Source organism: Diuraphis noxia, unplaced genomic scaffold, assembly GCF_037042655.1.
Source record: "Diuraphis noxia isolate RWA-SAM2 unplaced genomic scaffold, SU_Dnox_SAM2 contig0003, whole genome shotgun sequence".
Classification (NCBI taxonomy): domain Eukaryota; kingdom Metazoa; phylum Arthropoda; class Insecta; order Hemiptera; family Aphididae; genus Diuraphis; species Diuraphis noxia.
In genome coordinates, this window is record NW_028301713.1 from 66,346,390 (window position 1) to 66,368,001 (window position 21,612).

The 21,612-nt window shown below is 28.5% G+C and overlaps 1 protein-coding gene and 1 long non-coding RNA gene across 6 annotated transcripts in view; one reads left to right on the top strand and one right to left on the bottom strand.

Moving 5' to 3' along the window:
- Positions 1-21,612, bottom strand: part of LOC107164768 (high affinity 3',5'-cyclic-AMP phosphodiesterase 7A-like) — a 139,831-nt gene that overhangs the window by 19,423 nt on the left and 98,796 nt on the right. For all 5 annotated transcript variants that reach the window (XM_089222209.1, XM_089222207.1, XM_089222208.1 and 2 more), the window contains 3 exons: positions 12,442-12,505; positions 10,289-10,384; positions 3,580-3,680 (listed from right to left, as the gene is read on the bottom strand). In XM_089222209.1, the coding sequence (XP_089078335.1) occupies positions 3,580-3,680; positions 10,289-10,384; positions 12,442-12,505 (261 nt within the window). The remainder of the gene's footprint in view (positions 1-3,579; positions 3,681-10,288; positions 10,385-12,441; positions 12,506-21,612) is intronic.
- LOC149057683 (uncharacterized) lies at positions 11,721-19,407 on the top strand. The gene is made up of 7 exons (XR_016190743.1): positions 11,721-12,023; positions 12,216-12,340; positions 13,575-13,673; positions 13,744-13,782; positions 14,389-14,597; positions 16,416-16,582; positions 19,103-19,407. It is a non-coding gene; the product is annotated as an uncharacterized LOC149057683 (long non-coding RNA).

The following is a 21,612-nucleotide window of genomic DNA, read 5'->3' on the forward strand; positions in this document are numbered from 1 at the left end:
ATAGTAGGTTTGGCAGTATTATTCAAAGAATAATTATTATTGTAAGTAGTACCTATACGAACGTTGCATGAGCTGCAGGTAAAATAGTATAACCCAAAGAAAATGATTAATGACCCTTCAAGAAAAAACAAATTCTCATTTTAATTTCATAATCATTATTATTATTATTATTATAACGTGGAATGTGTAATTCCTTTTTCCAAATATTTTAATATTTCACTATACTTATATTTTATTATCTCGCAAATAGACGCTGCGCAGAATTTTTTTTTACCAGACAACCCAACAATAAAAACAATGGTAAATTCGACTTATATATTACATTATGCCAAATGAACGATTTCAAAACCTTATCACATTAAGTAAAAAAACAATTCACTTACATTTTCGGATAAAAATACAATATTTTAATCATATCACGCAATTATGGCATGTTGTTTGATATAGTACGTACTACGTCATACGTGCGTATATCAATATTATCCGGGGTAATATAAATTATTATGATTTTGAGTGATTTGTCGTAAATACCAAGTAAAATGTACTCGTCTGAAACAATAGTTTATTTAAATATATATTATAACTTATAATGTTGTGTTCCGTGAAAGTGTTAAAGAAAATTGTTTTTGTTTTCATAAACTATAATATCGTATAAATGCATTATTATTTATTATATAGTACACTGCGAGTACCGATGTAACGGAACGTTAAGCCTATTGAATTAAAAAGTATACAAAAGATAAATAAACTTTTTAGTTTTAAAAGAAATAAATAAACGGAGAACAATACAGAGTAAGAAATCTTTTGATTGACTTTTATACTTTTCCGTTAAGTTATTGCATTACGATTGTTTTTGTTAGGTATTATAATATTATCCGTGAACGACACACCATTAAGTTTATATTTTTATTTTACATACTAATAAAACAATCAACACAGATATTAAACTTTATTTTATTTTTTCTACAGTAAGTTTCGTTTTAGTATGTATTCTGATCATTGTTATTATAAATTATTTAAATATTCATTGAATAGGAATAAAGATACCTACTTATTACGGTTTTTTTTTTCACTTACAATATCATAATAGTAATTATTTCAGTTGTTATCTTTTGTTGTTTTGAACACCAAACAACCGAACAATCATTTAAATTAGTAGTATAGTACAATCGATATACATATTTTACTTATATCTTTTTCATTTGTTTTTGTAATTTCTGTTTTTGTCTTAACCAAATTCAAAGCGATTAAATTGAATTGTACTGCACAGTTGTTTTCTCTCGAATGATTGTATATTTGGATACACATTTTAAAAGTGTTAGCAAACAAGTTTGTAGACTAAAAAAAATAAATAAATAATAAAAACAATTCGGTCATGCGTCAACAAAATGTTAAATGGCGGAAATTTTAAATATTTTAATGGTAAACACTAAACAGTGCTGTATGTCATGCACTCGTATTTAGGTGTCTACAAACGAATCGTAAAATAATCTAAAATTAAACGCGTAAAGGTTAGAAGTAAAATTAAAAAATAATAATCATAATAATAATAACGGACGATTACACGTCGACGCGCCACAGCAGTCCGTCAGAAATATATTTTTTCGACATTGGCACGCGGCGGGACTTTCAAACCGTCTGCTCCGAATTCGGTTGAGCACGTATTGTGTGGCTTTTGCGAGCAGCACTAAACCTGTCAATATGGTACAGAAATAATAAAAATGGTAAAAAGAAAAACAACACAAACAATAATAACGGCAAATATTTCAGCTCTACGCGCGTTCCAAAATACGTACAAGCCTTTTAATATATATATATATATTATGCTGACGATACGAAATAATAATAATACCTCTTGTACAAATAAGGTATAAATATAAATATAAGATACACACGACACGATGAGCTTTTTACGAGAGTCGAAAACCGTCGATCGTTGTCGCTATTTTCAGAGGAGTCAAATTTATATAATATAATATCAGTTTTCGACGCGACGGTTAGATTTTGACGTAGGAATACGTACTATATACGTATATACTCGTACATAATATAATGACATTGTATAACGTTATACTATATATATATTCTTGATGCGTAACGAGGTCAAATAAAATATCACGAATATCATGGGTACCTATACTATATTATATCTAAGGCAATGACAAAAAACAAATAATAATAATAATAATAATAAATAAATTCTCCACAGACAATCGAATGCTCGGAAGACTTGGAGTGTATATGCAAACAGAATGAACCCAACGGAATGCAATTCTGTTGTTATTTCAAATAACATATTGTTGTGATTTAACCATGGATAGAGGACATGGCGCCGGTGTTTTTTTTCGAATTCCCCTGAGACCAATGCGGTAAAACCGGAAAACTTGGTTTTTCGCCAAACGGTTTTATTATTGTTATTGTTAATAATAATAATATAATATGTATACATATAGATGTATATGATGGTGTAATGCGATAGTAAAATATGTTGTTACCATACACAATGTTTCAATGATAAAAGTGTAAATAAAAACTTATATTAATTATAAACTTATTCTCGATTTAAAGTTGAGTTGAACAATTAATTTAAATTAATACGTAATACTCCTAACCTTACTTTATTAGTGTATTATAAACTTTTAAATTACTATTACCAATTTAAAATGAATTAAAAAATTCAACATTATCATTAATACGCGTGCATAACACATTTCATAAAAACAATAATAAAAAGTACTGTTTTATACATATTTCAAATCATTATACTGTGCATCATTATGTAGTGTCAAACGGTTCGGAAGTTATCAAGTGTCACGTGCACACGCGGTCATTAAGTAGTCTGTACCTACACTCAAACGTGAAACGATTTAAAGTCAACACACGAATAAAAAGCTATATTACGGACGAATTCTACCAAAAAGTTTCGTCGATAGATAAACGAATTACACACGCACGACGCTCCTACTGCAATGACGGTTGAAAAACACTGTATTCGAAAATCATCTTGGTGTTATTATATTTACAATTGCGGAACAATACCATAGTTGGGTTGGTACTGTATACAGAATGAACATTAACCGGAGTTCATACCCAAAGTAAAAACATTCCTGTTGTTTATACTTTTTAGGTATCGAAAAATATCGGAAGTTGTATTTTAAGGAAAACAGTCCCTCATCGTCCGGTGTTCTTATACTTCTATTATGATATATTTGAACCGAGAGTCGTTATTATCACTTGTATACGAAGGTAGGTACATAATATATTCTATATAATTATATAAACAATAAACGTAAAATGTGTCTAAAGAATAAAAATTAATTTTCTTCCAAAATTTAAACACTACTTACCTATGACGAGAATAAACTAATGATTATACTTATACAAACGCACTCGGGGGGTTAGGTTAGAAACACTTCCATTCAGGCCAAAACTACGGCACCTACGAATAATTGGTTTCCTTAGCCTACACCTTATATCCAATAGGATTTAATATAATATTACCATACGCTCAGCTATAGCGTACAGAATATGATTTATGAGAACCCATATTATGGTAGTATAATAGTATTCGTTTCTAACCTTGTCTTCTTGCAGGAAACAATGCATTGCTTGGGTGACGTCAGTAGCGTGGATGGCATTGTGGTAAGGGTTCGTGCTATGGTACCCTTCTTCTATGAGACCTGTGAACAAATATTACAGAAATTCTGGTTAGAGGTCTTTGACAAGCAATGAATTTTTTTTTTGAAGCAATATTTATAATATTTATCATTTGATTATAATATTAATGTAGTATACCTAAGGTATATAAGCAAGCACAGATCCAGAGGGGGAGTACTACGGGAGCATTAGTCTCCCCTTTGAAAATTATAGATATCATGCATTAATTTATTTAATAATAGTTCACACATCTTTAAATTCATAAATTTAAAATACAATTAAAATTGTTAATGTTGTAGTTAATATTATTATTTTATTTAATGTTATCCATAATGTATATATATAATAAGGAAACACACGAACATTGTGTTTGCATTTTTTTCTGAAAAAATATAGCCCCCCCCCCCTTTGCCGTTTCAGATTTTATAGAACCATGACTGTAAATTAATATAAGTACCTAATATATTTTAAGAACACTTCACGTGTATTTGTTTTTGATAATTGAGAAAAGGTCAGCAGAATATTTTTATAGTTTTGGAGAAGAGAATAGAGATCCATAATCTACGATTGAATCTCACTTTATTCCTTTTATATTTTAGGGGCTGCTATATAAGACCTGATCATTAATTTCAATTATTTGTATGTACATAATATGAACATTGTACACACAATAATATGACATTAAAAAAAAAACTTTTATTTAAAATGTACAGACGCCGTGATTATAATTTTTAGAACTTCTATACAATTATTATTTATACATAGTTTGATGTCTAGGGAGGGGTCATGGCCCCTATGCACCCCCTAAACGCCGCGCCTGGTTTAAATACAAGTCTACACCTACTCATTTAAGAGACCATCCAACGGGTCTTAATATTAAAACTTTGAGAATTGTTTCCTCAGATAACACCTTCACGCTTACTGTATGTAATATACTTAACAAGAAAAGTTTAAATATAATAATAGGATCATTCATAAGTTTTATTGCATTTAAATTACTCGTTCGCGTCACTTACAAAAAAATAACAAATTCATTCTTGCCATTTTCTTTTTTTTTATTGACTTTTCCAGAGCTGTTAAAATATAAATACTATATTTATAACATCTTGAAAAATAACAGCGGTAACATTATTGATTAGAACACGATAATGTTAATTCTTATTCCATTCCGGTAGGAAGGTATCAAAGCAATACAATATTATTATATTCACAGACTGTGAATGCTTTAAAATTAAATATTTGTTTATTAATTTCCCTTAGGTATCTATTTTATTATTGGTGATGTTATAATGTTAAATTCTTTGACACTTTAAATGTATTATATGGTTTTTACAAATGTAGATTTACAAATGAAACACAGAATATTATAATTATTATTATTATAACAACAAATTAACTATAAGCAATTTTTAGCATTCTGGGTGTCACATATAATTTTAGAATGACCCCCAGCCGTAGCCTATAAGACATATATTTGTTAAAAATTATTTGTGATATCTATTGGAAAAATGTATAGTTAGGGGACTCAAGATTTGGGCTTACACACGGGCCTCAAGTAGTCTAGTTACGGCACTGTTCACAGTGTAGAGTAATTATAAATTCAAACAGTATAAACATCACCTACCAAGACGGGTAAACCACTTTAACCTCAGCATATGTTAGTTTTATTGACTTTTAATTTCAAACATTTTATACGTAGTTTAAAGTGATGTTACTTTTACTAGTGATGATATGATCGAAACTTGCGGCCAAAACCGGCTTGGGATTAAATATGATAAACTGCGGAAACCTAAAATAACTAGGAACGGATTACATTAGCATAATAATAAGGCATCATCGCAGAATCGGCAGCGTAGCGGATAATAATATACAAGGAATAACGACAAACGTTAACACTAAATAAACTATACGCGTGTGGCGTGTCATTATAATGGGAGTACGCGCGCCGAATGGGATATGAAGTTTTTCACGGTTATAATATATAGCACGCAGCGTATGAGAACTTTTGTAAACCCGAACACTTACGATGATTATGCCAATTAAGACGAACCGCTTACAAGTGAAAATAAATAAATAAAGTTCGGTTTTAACTTTGGAGGGGACTTTAATGGCAATTTTAAGCTAATCTCTTACAAGGCATTAGGTTATTAGATATAATATGTTACGTAATATATGTGGTACATTTTTATGAGTGTCGAAAATGAACGCTTCAATAATAAACTAAGGTTGATTTAAATGACTAAAAATAACAATAATTTACATGACAATATCGTTCATAAACATTACACACCTAACACACGTTACATATTGTATGAATGGATTGTAATTTATTTTTATCTAAACAAAAACTTATTAGTTATTAGTTTGAATGCTTCAACAGGGCGACAACGAAAATAATTTTCGTGATATTATGTACAAACAAATAAATGTTCTATTCTCAAAATGACTTAAATTAAGAACTGTAGTAAAAGTATAGGTAGTTAATTGTCTATGATTTAAAAATAACGTGTTGGTTAAATATATAAGTAACGATATATTAATAATGACTTATAATTTTTTATTTTTCCAAATATCTATCTATATATAAGTACATATAATACATATATACATTACTCTTAAATGTTTTCAAATAGAATATTTGTAAAAAAAAGTGAGTGCACATACTACATAAAAAATATAATTACCGATAGAAAACATTTAAGAAACACTGTGTGAGGTTTATATAAACTGTAATGTAACGTACTACGTAAACAGGCATACTCTGGTAAATATGGTGAATTAGCAGTTCCAAAAAAAATATACAATTAAATTGTATTAAAAATTAAAATGTATATTATATCATTTAAAATTGTATGAATCAGTTGCTGACTATAATTATAATTTATTTCAAAATAATTATATTAAGGTACCCAAACACTGCTGCGGTAGTGGTAAAATTAGTATGGACACAATTTACGGCCAACGGTGCAGCGTGTGGGACCTTAAATTTTATAAATTTGTATTAAATTATATTTTGTGATTATTAACTTATTTTTTTAATTTAGTAAAAAATGTTAATGTTTATTATTCGAAATATTAATAATAATGTGTAGTGCTTTTAAACCACCAAGTGTCAGGATTTTAAAATATCACTTGGTCACAACTCACAGGTGTACCGGATCCAAAACAGAAATTTAATAAGTGTGCACTAGACGAATATTTTGCTCTGTTTGAGTGCATTGTTATAAAATCCCTTCGCTGCCGAATAGAATATATTTTAGGGTTATTACGACAATTTCCATGATTTCATTAGTAATTATTTCATTAACCATAATATATAATAATTATTTTAACATTGATATTAAAACCTAAAAGGTGTGCTAAAACCAAATACGTGTATATAATTTTCATTTGAAAATATTCCTGGTAATGTCAAAATATCATTACAGATATTGATGAAATTATATAGTATATGCACTATATACGTCATAATAGAATCCTTATAAAAACGGTATGGTATGAATCTTATTATTCCTTCGCAACAAAATCATATGTAAATTGGAGTTAAATCTATAAATGGGGCCTTTATTTGAAACTCATTTAATTGAAAAAACAAACTATATTTTAAAAGGTACCTTCCCGATATACAATTTAATTTGAAGTGGAACATGCGTAATAATTCTACCTACAGCTAGATTAATCATAAAAGAACAAACAATTTTCACAATATATTTGACGCAGATACACGCGTACGTATTCATAAAATATTTGCAATCAATAAATAAGTAATATCAATAGTTATATAGCAATATCTATATAATGAATAATGATGAGGGGAATTTAAAATACGATTATAAAACAAAAAGACATAAATATGGCGTTCCCCGGGGTCTTATATTTTTCATCCACTTTTGGATATATTTTTTTTTCAATCCAAAGAAAGTTCTTTTCAATAACGTCAAAAGAAAGGTAAGCTTATTTCTTTGAATTGACTTTCAACTGATGTTATGTGCAAATATAATATAGACGGTTTCGTGTATGGCGTATCCAATGTACGATTTTCTAAATATTATACCTAAGTAAAATACAGCGAGCGCGAGGTCACTTGAAGAGGTTAGTAATATTTTTGCCTAATATTAAACGTAACGGACTAAGGAAATTGTTATGGTATACGGCTTGATTGAACTATTGAACTTATGTAAACAGATTTGATAAAAAGAGAAATTTATCATGAATACATCAATGTTATTTTAATGGGGAATAATATTATTGTCACCAACATTGATTGCAGTTCTTTGAAGTCATAAAATAAACATGCCCAAGACTTTTTTTATTATGTATTCGTCAATTTTTAAGAACACCGACAGCACATTATAATAAATATATTTTAATAGGAATAATGTGATAAATTTCAATGACGGAAAACACCGTGAAACAAAATGCAGACGACGTAATTTTCAGGTTATAAATATTCAACAGAAGCACTTACATTTAGCGTACGAATCATAAAAAGGTTGTGTATAGGTATGTCATCATGATATCGATAAAAATAGGCATTGATAACTCACCAATTCAACACAAATGGCTGTTAGTAGATAATTGAAATAAAATGACTTTTTTACCGACCGAAAACAAATAAAATATTGTTTTTAGTTTTTAGTTACATGTTATACATATCTACATCATCGTAACTATATTAAAACAAATAGTATGGTGCGAAAATAATACAAATTAGAAAGAGTTGGCAAGGCGCTACACATAATTTTTTCAAACAAATATAGTCATAGAATGTATATATATTATATTTGTATTAACAAAACAGTAAATATTATTAATGTGCATTTCATATTTCTAAAATATAATGGTCTGTTGGAGGTAAGAGAAAATTTGTATATTATTGCGATTGCTGCATAATTCATAGATACTAAATCACTTTCTGCGAGCGAAGGTTAATTTTGTAGTACATGTAATTCCGAAGCAAGTACGAAATGTTGTTGGGAATATTTTAATGTAATCGGCATCACCGATAACTACACCACATGTTTATTTTATATTTCAAAATTTCTCGTTTTAGACAAAAAAGCATAAAGGTGATGTCTCAGGTCGATTGCCATTATGTTCAATATGTGGCGGAGTGGGATAAAATTATATGTACCTAATTATAATGTTTTGCCGAACTTAGGAAGCAGAACTTCAATAAATTATACATTGATTAGCAGTAAAATTATGTTACGATTTCGTACGAATAATAATATAATATGCTCGGCTGGAATTGTAACGAATATCAAACATATCACGTGACCATATGTAAAAATTCATAATATGTATATGAGGCTTTTTTATAGTCAAACTTAGTAAATATGGTTTCACTGCTTAATTTATCGATATCAATATCATATGAATTTTTACATATGGTCACGTGATATGTTTGATATTCGTTATGAAGATAAAAATTACAGATCAGTGATTATTTTTTTGATTTCCAAACTAACTTCCGTCATGGCAAAACAAATTATATGTGTTCGACTCTTTTCGGTTACAATCTGTAACCGTTTATAAATTCAATCGTTATAAATTCTTCACTCTACCTAGAAACTTTAAAAATCAATACATTTCATGGGAAATTATTCAGTTATTTTAAAATCATATGTACATTGCACACTATTTTTATTAACTGTATAAATATAGGTACGTATACATTATAAAAAATATAATGAAATCACATGAGCAACTAAATCAAGTTAATTAAATTTATTAAAAGTCTTTATATCCCATATTTACGTATAATAAAAACCATGACGGTTTTAAAAAATTTTAATAAGTTTAATTAACTTAATTTAGCTGCACAATGTACACTATATGATTCTATAATATTATTTTATAACGTGAATCAAACATTTATACTTTTTATATATACAATATACATTTGAATTAAAATTCTAAAAACAAAAAAGTTAAAGTATTTTTAATTTGTGGAAATTGAATTTATTTATAATTATACAATATTACTGAATAAGAATTTAATAAATGTATTATTCATCAATTGGACCTTTTAAACATAAATAGTTCAATATTTATATATTTAATATACACTAAGGGTAATTATTAATATCTGTAATCACTCTGAATCAAAATCCTAATCTACAAGCAACAAATATACATCTTTAGTTGAGACTGCTTGAGAGATGATAAATTAGTTATATTATACTTATAATAATAAAGCTTGTCAAAATTATCTCAACATGCCATCGTTCAAAATCATTAAACGATCTTCACTTAATCATACATAATTGATGTTTCGCTGTAATCTTAAATCAGTACTCACCAACCTCATTGTCTCATGAGAAATTTAGCTAAGAGGTATTTTAAAAATGTTAGATAGGTAACATCTATTAAACATAAGTTATAACTATTAAATTTTGTGAAGTGGCATTAATACAAACAACTACAAATCAAAATCATAATATGCTTAATTAGATATTAGTATTTCGAATGTTCTTACATTATAATATTATAGTGGCATCTACTTGAAATAATATAATACAACTATTTAGTTAATCTCAAACTCTAAAACTAAAATGAGATTTCACGACAGTCTTTAAACAAGATTTCAAAGTAATATTTATAACGGGATAATGAATTTTATACTTACTAAAAAGTTTCCAAACTTGGACCACGTCCAACTTGAAATGTTCCATTAGACCGTACCAATGGAAAAGATGAACACAAAGTACTGGAAGCGATCTTCCTACAAACGTGAACAAAATATACGGTTAAATAAAAAAACACTAATTGATATTTTTTATTATAAAATAGAGGTACTCTTGATAATTCTAAAACTTAAGGGTACGACAAATACGTAAATCAATACTTATATCGTGTATCTGACAACGCCTATATACATAAACATATATGTATAAAATGGAATTTACAAATATAGTTGAATTTAAAAAAAAAATATGGTTTATATAAAGAGCGTTTATTGTTATGACTTATGAGTTTTATATTATTGAGGATTGATGAAAAAGTTAAAAACCAAAATGCAAGGTCAATAATGTCCATCAAATAAACATTTTAGAAAAAAAAACACTAGGCAAATATTAGGCCAATATAGCTATACAATAACACAAAGAGTATTTTCAAAGTACTTAGAGAAATTACTCAAGCACAATTGTGCAAAATTTAAATTTAGGTATTATAGTAGACATCTCCTGTTTGATAACGAGAATTAAGGCAATACTGAATATTTTGGGGATAACTTTTACTTTAAACTTTTTTCCACACATATAACATCAATTAAATTGGTTTTAATTGACCCCTTTTTCGATTTTGAATTTGAATTTGATTTTTTTTTTTTAAACCATATTAATTTTTATAATTCAAAATAATGAAATTCACGGAGGTTCGATAAACAAAATTGTAAATACAAATAGTAATAAAAAAAATTAATTTTTATTTATACCTATAATTTATTTTAATATATTTTATATTTTATCGCATACCGAAGTTCCATGTGATTTCGTATGATTGGTCTTGTAAGCGCTTAATTTTTAAGATAAAATCTTAAACCAAAAAGGGGGGCTTACTGAAAAAACTTTGTTTAACAGTGAATATGTATATGTGTATGGGAAAAAATATCAAAAATTTGAATTTCTTTAAAAACGAGCGTAATAATAAATAATAATCAGTATTTTCTGCAAAGAAAATCCAAATCAAATTAAAGGTTATCCACCTAAAATATTTAATGATACTTTAAATCGGTTATTTAAAACTGTACACAATTGGTTGGTTTTTTAACGGATGCACTAAATTATATTTTATACGTCTAATACATTTAACAATTTAATTTATCTCGAGAAAGTATTGTGCAATATGTGTTTACACAAAAACAAAAACAAAACAAAACAATTAATTTAGTTAAAAAAAAAAAGAATGACAGCAATACGTTTGACATAATTATATAACTAAAAAATATTGTTACTACACATACCAATACCATATTTTTTAGTTTAAACAGTTGTCGCGTAGAAAACATCGAAAACGTTAAGTAGGTATAGGTATACATAGTTTAATTATTGCAGAATGTTCGGGTGAGTACAATGCGTATGCCGGCGTTAAACGTGTGAAAAGCCAACTGGATTGCTGTTATCCCCGAAGGGATTGTTCCAGAACAATCTCCAAATGTTTACCGTCTAACTTTACGACGAAAAATTGGTATATATATAGCGGATTGCGGGATGGTTTCGGAATGAGTCATGTTTTGGACGCTGAAACTCTACGCGACTCTACCAAACACAATACTATATTATAATATACAAACATTACAACCATAATGTGCATATTGTCACGTTAAAAAAACGTGTAATATGGCGGTATAATTTAATTCCGTAAGTACTATTGGAATCGTTGTGTAAAATAGGCAATTTGGTATGATCAGAATAATTTAAGTTATCACTGTGGGATGTGTAGGGGGAAAACTTTATTTACTGACACTCGATATCCACAACATATACAATTATTATACATATAGGAAATCAATTTATTCACTGATAATATTTTATTTGCTGATGGACTTACAGATGTTTGGCTGGACGCTTATGTATAGTTATGTAAAGTTCACAAGCATGAAAATAAAAAGATATTTCGAGGAGATGGGCATTATTGAATTTTATTTCATTTTCAAAACACCATAAAAAATACAATGGTAATATTAAAATGCACATTCCATAATTATTTCAAAACAATGTAAGTGAAAAATCGTTTTAACGGGAAAATATTAAAAAAAAAACAGTATTTTCTACTTACCCCCTGTAGCTGTGTCTAATGCAAAAGCGTTGAACGGCCATTTCCAGACGTGCTTGAGCACACACTGTGAATAAAATAAAATAACATAAATGTCAGTTAATAGTATATAAAAATTACACAACACGTACATTATATATAATGTGTCATTTATGATTTATATTTCTAACACAAATACGTATATAGTGTATATCGTATATGTATAAAAATAGTATGCATATTAGTGTAGAAAAATATTAAAATATCAGTGAAGCTCTATAAATTTAATAATATTATAATTTATGTAATGTATTTAAGAATTTAAGAGCGTAGATATTTCACGAGTGATGTTTATTAAAAATAGAACAAACTGAAAATACTTAAGAGTCTCAAAAATAATAAAGTCGAAAACATAGTATGCAATACATTTTATATAAATGTATAAGATTACTGTAATTTTAGGAGGTAACGTAAATTTAATGTTTTTTAACAGTTAACCTTAATAGTTGGTAATAAATATAATGTACAAACATGTAGATGCATACAGTTTTGAGCCATTTTTTTTTTTAACACACAAAGTAATGCATATTATAAAAAACAAAAACGGTTATATAATAATTAATTCAGTCCTAAATGATACAGTTATATAACCTATTTATTCAAATAATACAATATTGAATATATAAGATACACATTTCTTTTTTATAAGGATATCAGGTAGGTACAAAAAAAATTTAAATGCATGTTCGGCTTAAGATACAATCGACATGTGTGACGGCAAATTATGTCAAAATTATTCTTGTACTCGGTGCTAAAGGAGCCTAAGTCAGCCTTGATTAAATGTATTCGCATTATAAAGAGGTGTTCAGGGCCTCAGACTTGGAATTCGAGATTAACGATGAAAATCGAAAATCGAATAGTAATTTTATCGTGGAAATTAGTATTTTTTATTTTTATTTTTTTATATGGTTGTTATTGTCATTTGGTTACTAGGATTGATGAGTAATACGTTAAATCGTGGTATTTATGGCCTCGAATAATCATATCTTAAAACAAATATGGGAGTTAGTATTAGAATGTGTGTTTGTATAGCTTATATTATACCTATTTAAATACTACTCAATTGATTTTGATGAAAATTTCAAATTGTTTTAAAGGATATCAAGAAATTTTAGAGTATAGTTTACTACGTTCGGAAATACACCAAGTACTATAACTATATAATACGTCCACAGGCGAATTTTTTATGAACCACGGTACTGCAGTAAAACCAAAACTGCATATATAAAGCACCATATTTTATATTTGTTTTAAATTTTTTCACAGGCGAAGTCGGATTATACAACTAGCAGTTTATAAATCAAAGTAAGCAAATGACTCCAATTCTCGTGAGCTGAGGTACACTATATCAGAGAAACACTTTAATATATAGGATTTTATTTTATGATTGTTCATTTTTTTTCTTGGTAAATTCAAGTATATTAATACATTTTATTATTCATGTATCATAATCAAGCACATTCATAATATCTATTTATATTTTTAATAATATATATATTTGCTATTAAGTATATTTTTTTCAAATACGATATAATGAACTGTAACATTATTATGACTATTTATTTGTTATCTCTTAATCAATATTTTTTGTATACATTGGATATTTAAAGTTTCACAATATTTGATTGTTAAATATTTCAATATTCTTAAACAAACAATATTAAAATACAAATCATCGTTTACTTTTATACCCAAAGATATTCACAAAGCATTTGTAAAACGATTGTTCTTTAAAGCTCATAATAGACCAGGAAAATAAGTAAAAATGGTTATTGGTTCATAAAGGAATTTTCAATTTCAATCCAGGAATCTCTGAACAGTGTCTATAAATCTCATTTGTCCCACTAATTTTTATTTTTTAACCGTTCTAAAGAAAAGAAACTTAGAAATTGTATCGATCCTTTTGTCTAGTGTGTTACTGAGGGGTGAACTACTCAAAGAAGCTTATAATATCTAAGCTCGTTCAAAGGTCTACTTCAATCGCGTCTTAAATTCAAACAATTCATTATAATTGAAAAACATAAAAGTTGGATGAAAGGAAATTTTTAATGAATGAAATACTAAAGAAATAATTTAAGTTTCTACCACGAAGACATCACAAGAAAGTCAGCAACAACTGGGTACGTTTATTTATACCTAATGAATTGTATCCTTATATTATTTTCCATTGTTAAAATATGTCTTCTACATGCGATACCATTAATACCCGAGGTCTACCATGAACAAACATAAATAATATGATAATATGATAACTGTTTTCATTTGAGCACATTTTCTACAATCGATTAATATTTAACTTAAATATAAAATATATTATTATATTACAGTATAAAATATAAATCAATAAATATATATATATATATGTGTATATTTTAATTCATGTTTATAAATAATAATAATAATATATATATATATATATATATATATATATTCATAATAATAAATAACAATAAATACATATAATACACTGTATTGAGTTATACATGCCAATATGTTTGAGAAATGAAATAATTCTATAGCTGATGTCGTCAATGGGGCACAGAGCCTAGAAGAGGCTGTCTGGAGTTCCTAGGCTACTTCTGGTTTCCACTGGTTTTGACAGTATACAATGAGGTATTTAATTATAAGTGGTTCTCCACAAGTTTGGCATAGTGTTGGTTTTTCTCTTTGTATGAGATGTCCATAGGATATTTACTGTAACCTATCCGTAATCTGTTTAAAATTACTTCATCTTTACGATTGAATAAATTGGGTTTAGTCCTACTGGACTAGGCTACTAAAATACTACCACATACTTGTGGTAGTATTTTTTATCTCTCTTAATTTATTATTTAGTGTCCGCTGCCGTTCAGATTCCTACAAATTGGTACAATAAGTATTAACATTCTTGTGGATGTCAATACATGAGGAATGGGCACGTATTTCCGTGATAGGGTTATTTACTGATTCACGAGCTACTTTTTCAGCATTGTCATTGCCATCTATTTCGAAATGACCTAGTGCATATATAAATCGTATGCTCTCGTTAGCTTTTGCAATGGTGTTACTTATTTTAATAGCAAGTGTGGTCGAGTGTGAGTTGAATTTAAGGTTATTTAGGGCACTGAGTGAATCTGAACATATGTTGATATTAATATCATGCAGTTGAGCAGCTACGTAAACTTCTACAAAAGGTGCAATATGTTCCGCTGTTTAGATACTATTTTGGTCTGATAGTTTGTAATATATGGATATGATAGAAATCACCATACCTGGGTTGGTTTAAGAAGCGTCTGTATAGATTAGAGGGTTTGCCGTGGAAGAGTCCAATAAATAATTATTATTCAAGTATTAAAATATAATATACAGTCAGTATTTCATTTACTTGATGATGAAGGTTCGAGTAGGTAGTATATTATTTTAATGCTTGTGTTATCAAGAATATTTTATAAAGTTTACTAGTTAGTTAAGGTTAGCTTAGGAACATACATTCAAAACATAATAATGAAAGATTATAATATTTCAAAGATAGTGTTGATAACTATTGGTTAGACAGAACTCTTTTCATAAATATACTTGTGGATGATTGATGACAAGACATAATAAAATATTAAAAATGTGTGCTTTTACTAAACTAACGTTTATCTCAGTGGTAATTATAATATAATGTATTGGAATTGATTTCATCAGAATTTTGCAACATTCAAATATGCTAATAATAATATAGTACATACATAAATAGCACAATAAGTAATGTTATTTGTATTTCATACTATTTATTCGTTTAGTTTAAAACCGTATTAAGTTAGTACAAAAATGTAATCGTATATAGATTTGTGTATATGATTAGGAAAACGATTTCAGGGGTAAATTAACCAATTAACTAGACAATGGAAATAGCTTTAGAAACAATAATAATAATAATACAAAATACAAATAAATGTAATTTATTAATACAGAAATGTATGGCAGCGCCAGTGAACAGAACAGGAATGCGCGAATAGAAACTAAACGGAAAAATTCAATTACAGCTGATGGTCGAGTGCTTGGAAAGGAGAAAAGTAAAATAATTAAATCGAAAAAGCTATAAGCCTTTATACAGAAACGGCCACGATGAAATGTAAAAGTATGTGATAGGAACTTTATACATCCTTGAAACCCTGCATATAAACCCTTAGGATATTTAAATTATTATAAACAATATAAGCATGCTAACTTTAAAAAAAAAATTGAATTAAATTTGTTTTTTGTTCCTGAGTGTATTAAGTATGTATACAGTGTGTTCAATTTTATAGGTAACAGGAAATATTTCGATCACGTGACCTTGAATTTGTTTCGGTGTTTTTATACCGCGTACAGGACTTATAAATACATCTATTTATGATAAATTCTAATTTTTAATTATTTTTTATCGGCACATGCGATATTTACGAATTAACTAATTTAAATACTTTTGACCGTCATAAAAATGGCAACTTTGATGATATCAACAAAATGTAAACATCAAAGTTGTTCAGAAAAAATAAAGCAGTTTCAATATGGTATCAAAAATAGTGGTTCCTATTTAAGACATTTTTTTTATTGCGCATGCATCGATAAAAATAATTAAAAACTAGAATTTATCATAAATAGATGTTTTTATAAGTCCTACACTCGGTATAAAAATCCCGAATCAAATCAAAGGTCACGCGATCGAAATATTTCCAGTTACCTTTAAATTTGAACACACGGTATAATGTATACATATACTTTATTTACTATATACATCGTTATTAAGCTGATGGGTACTATTTTAGACCGTATCATCCTCACTACCATTACAGCTGCATCATCGATTGAGAGAATATACAGGATATTATGCTATTTTTGAATATTTATACTTCATAAATATTATTTAAAAAAGTTATATCAATAAGAATAATTTAATATTTTTATTCTATTCAAAAATAAAAATATAATACTTTTATAAAAAAAGAAATGATCACGGATAAATATAAATAATGAAATAATAGGAGTGTAATTAATATTATAGTTATAATATATACGTATTGCGTATAACATTCAGTCCACAGAATAATTATATTTTTATTTACTAAAAGAGTTGTTTGTTTGAGAGGACAAAAATGTATTTATTTATTTTTTCGATTTAATGGGATTTATTGGGACGACACATACATTTTATAATATACCATATACTATATGTATAATATCTATTATGGTATTCTGAAGGTCCTTATTTATAATTTAAGCGTACCGGTGCACTTATGAAATTTCATCACTCTTTTTAAGGGATGGCGAAGGGTGCAATATTTCATATTATGTACCTAACAGTTGTACTAAAGTGTTTTTTTTTGTGACTCGACAAATCAAATACTTTTCAAGATTTTATAAATATGAGCCGACGAACAGATAAAACTCGTGTGACCCATCATGAATATGACACTTCTGAGATTATGTGTGGGTTTCCATTGATTTCCTATACAAATGGATATTAAAAATATGCTGGAATGCGTATCGCATAAGAATTCGTACGAATGACATAACTAATAATAATAATCACGACGTTAAAAATTTAATTTCTACAGGGGTGAGCAGAGATGAAGGGCGATGTGAAATCAGCTCAGCAGCATTTTTATTCATAATTTTGGATTTTCACAGACACGCGCGTTTTAACACCGTTCGATATCCAAATGCCATATACTTAGGTACGTTCGGTGAGTTCGTAAAGATCGACGTTTGACCTGAGTTGGTATATTTTTCAGCGTTGAAATACCGTACAACGTATCTAGTCACGGCGTTGAAACGACATACTAAATGCGTACATCGGATACCTTTTACCCGGAGCACGGTGGGTGGAGCAGTGGTGACGGCGTTTGTTGGGTTATTCGATGGGCGAGACATTCTCGTACACGCGTTTTCCGGCAGGGCACAGCCGTTACGGGTTTCGAGTTTTCGGCGCAAAGTTTTCGGTGCACCCGCGGTGTACGTCGGAAGGTAGTTTTGAAAATTATTGTAAAAGCCATAAGCAGCGGCGGCCGTATATATATATACACACACACACACACACACGAAATACCTATAGGCTATAGCTCACATTAACTACAATATACATGTATAACGACGACGTTATATAATTTATACAACCAAACTATATACATATATAGGCACTATAGGCATTCTGGGTATTCCTATACTATATTCATTTTAGTATATGAAGTGCACGCAGCCCTGGAAAACGAAAATCTAATTTATAATAGCCACGGTGTAACGGATGATGAAATTTCACTTGTGTAATTGGCATACGACCCTCTTTCTTCCCGCCCCACCAATCATTGCACACATGAGTAGAGACACACGTGTAACCATCATAGTGTAGTTATACTTAGATGATAACATGTGTGTGTGTGTGTGCGTTCTCGTTGGTGGTGGTGGTGGTGGCGGTTGTTGTGGCAGGGAGAGTGGGTGGGCGACGGCAGCCAACCCGCACTGCACCCTGTAATATGGGCATGTGGTTATAATTAATTACATGATTAATCAAAAACGACCGGGGTTGTTTAAGACAACAGTTAATTATAGATATTTTGAATTATCTACGAAATGTTTTCAAATGAATGTTAATTAATATATTATTATACAACTGTTATAGAATAAAATATGCTGTGCTGTTGGCGGATGGGAAAAAGAGACGATCAAGCACGAGCCGTCAGTGACGGGCGAAGGAGCACACTGCAAAATGATTGCGATAAACAACGTCATGTATACCTCGTTTCGAGAACATTCATCCAAATTATTATGTCAAACTATATAACAAAATGCGTCGCATAAATGGCAATCACGTTGAGTTCGAATAAACCGACCAAATTAGATATTATCATCGTCTATTGGTTGCTAAATCATGTAAAATTGTGTAGGAATAGCGGTACATTGAAAAAAGCACCACGGGTTGTAGAAAACGTCTCACCGTTTCCCTTACACAGTATCTGTTATAGAAAACCTCTCGACGGTATAAAATATTATATTGAATATAATTTTTTCCATACATAATACGAAATGTGTTTTTTTTTCAAAACGATTCTATAACAAATACATATAATATGTGTGGTGATATTGCAGAACATAACGCATCATGTCCAATTTATCATCTGATCAACGAACATTGCAGGACCTTCTCAAGAAACTTTAACCAAATTGCAATGTTTGATTATGATCCCGAATCACCATTGTTTAAATGGAATTAAAGTGTACTTAAGAGGACACCACACCCGCTGTGTGTCTCTGTTTTACAAGTGCGTAACATGGCAAATTTTACGATAAGCAGTTTCAATTTAGCTCCGCCAGCTTAAAATTTAGAGTGAACTGACCTCTTATAAAAATATAGGTAATATAATTATCTAGGTTATCACATAGGCTTTTTATTATATTTTAATTTTAAAGCGAATTGTGAGTATTTTAAGATATACAAACAATTTACAATTTTAAAAATACTCATAACTAGGGATGAGAACTTATAGGAGCTAAAATAGACAAAATATGCAAGGAAAAATTATGATATATGCATCAAAATTTGAAAATATGCAAAAAATATATATATGCAATTTTTTCTATAAATAAAAAAACAAGTTTACAATAAATTAATTTAAATAATATTTCATTAAATTTGATTCTATTAAAATATAAATAATTTTTAACTGTGTGATAAAAAATTAATACTAGTTATAAATATGAGATAATAAATGATTGGTAGGTGTATTGATTATAGTCAGGTGATTTAATCTAAAAAATTAAAAATACAATTTTTAACCTAACCTAACCTGTAAATTTGTTGTATTGAGCCACCAATGTTTTTTAAAAATATTTTCGACATCCAATCTCCGACGATTATCCGAAAGAATATTTTTGTATCGCGAAAAACTTCTTTCTACATCAACTGAAGTTAAGTCTTCTGGCAATTCGCCCATAGATGTGATTTATCCAATAAATGATACTAATCCTAAATTTACTTTTATATACTATTAAATGTTATATTGGTTATTGACTACAAACATATAAAATTCAATTAAATCATAAATAATTTTACTAAATATTCATTTTTATGCACAAAAAAACATGAATATACAACTTTTAAGAAAACTACCAATATATGCAAAAATATGCAAAATTTAAACATCAAATTTCAATTCATTAGGTAATAGAACAGATTTTTAGCTCACCTAGCTATAAATAGGAGATATAGAAAAAAATATGCAAATCCTATTACTTCTCATCTCTACTCTAACTATCGCTTTAAAATTAAAATATAATAAAAAACCTACGAGGTACTTTTAATTTTTATGAGGTCAATTCACTCTAAATTTTAAACTAATGGAATTAAATTGACTGCTAAGCGTAAAATTTGGTAAATTACGCGCTTGTAGGACAGAAACAACACATGCGGGTGTGACGTCCTCATAAATATTTTGTTTTTGAATAACATGGATGCCATATTGATAAATAAATTAAGAATTTGCCTCTTGACATGGTTAAATTAGTTAAATAAAGTAACGTACTTTGATGTAGATTCTTCAACTAACGCACTGCAGATATACACTGATGATACATTTTTGTGTTTTGAATTGTGTTCAACAATAATTGCAACATTTTCCACTAATCTTATAAATATCACAAATCTATCTTTTTGTTTCACAAGACGTTACTATTTTTTCGTTCCTATTATTCGTAATACAAACTATGCAAGAAACCATCCAACTGATTATATAATACGTTCACTGTTCAGGTAATGAATATTTCACTTTATTTAGTTCGTAATTTACCTAAGTAATTATTGTATTACTTGGTAAATTAAAGATTTTGTTTTTCTGTTAACTATTATAGATTAGTGTTTAAGCTTTACTACTGATAATCGCATCAGTTAAATAAATATTTAAAAAATAAAATATGTTTTTAGTGAAACGGATTGTGTGCACAGCTTACATAAATACTAAGACAAAAATATATAGATGGCTATATATATATTATTTTAAGGGAAATTCTATTATAGCGGTCGCTAAAATACATATTATATTTAGTGCTCCAAAATCAAATCGTCGGTAAACAAGCCTTCAGGGCGGTTTCGTCCTCAAAAGGCACCATAATCTCATACAGTGGGACAGGAAAAGA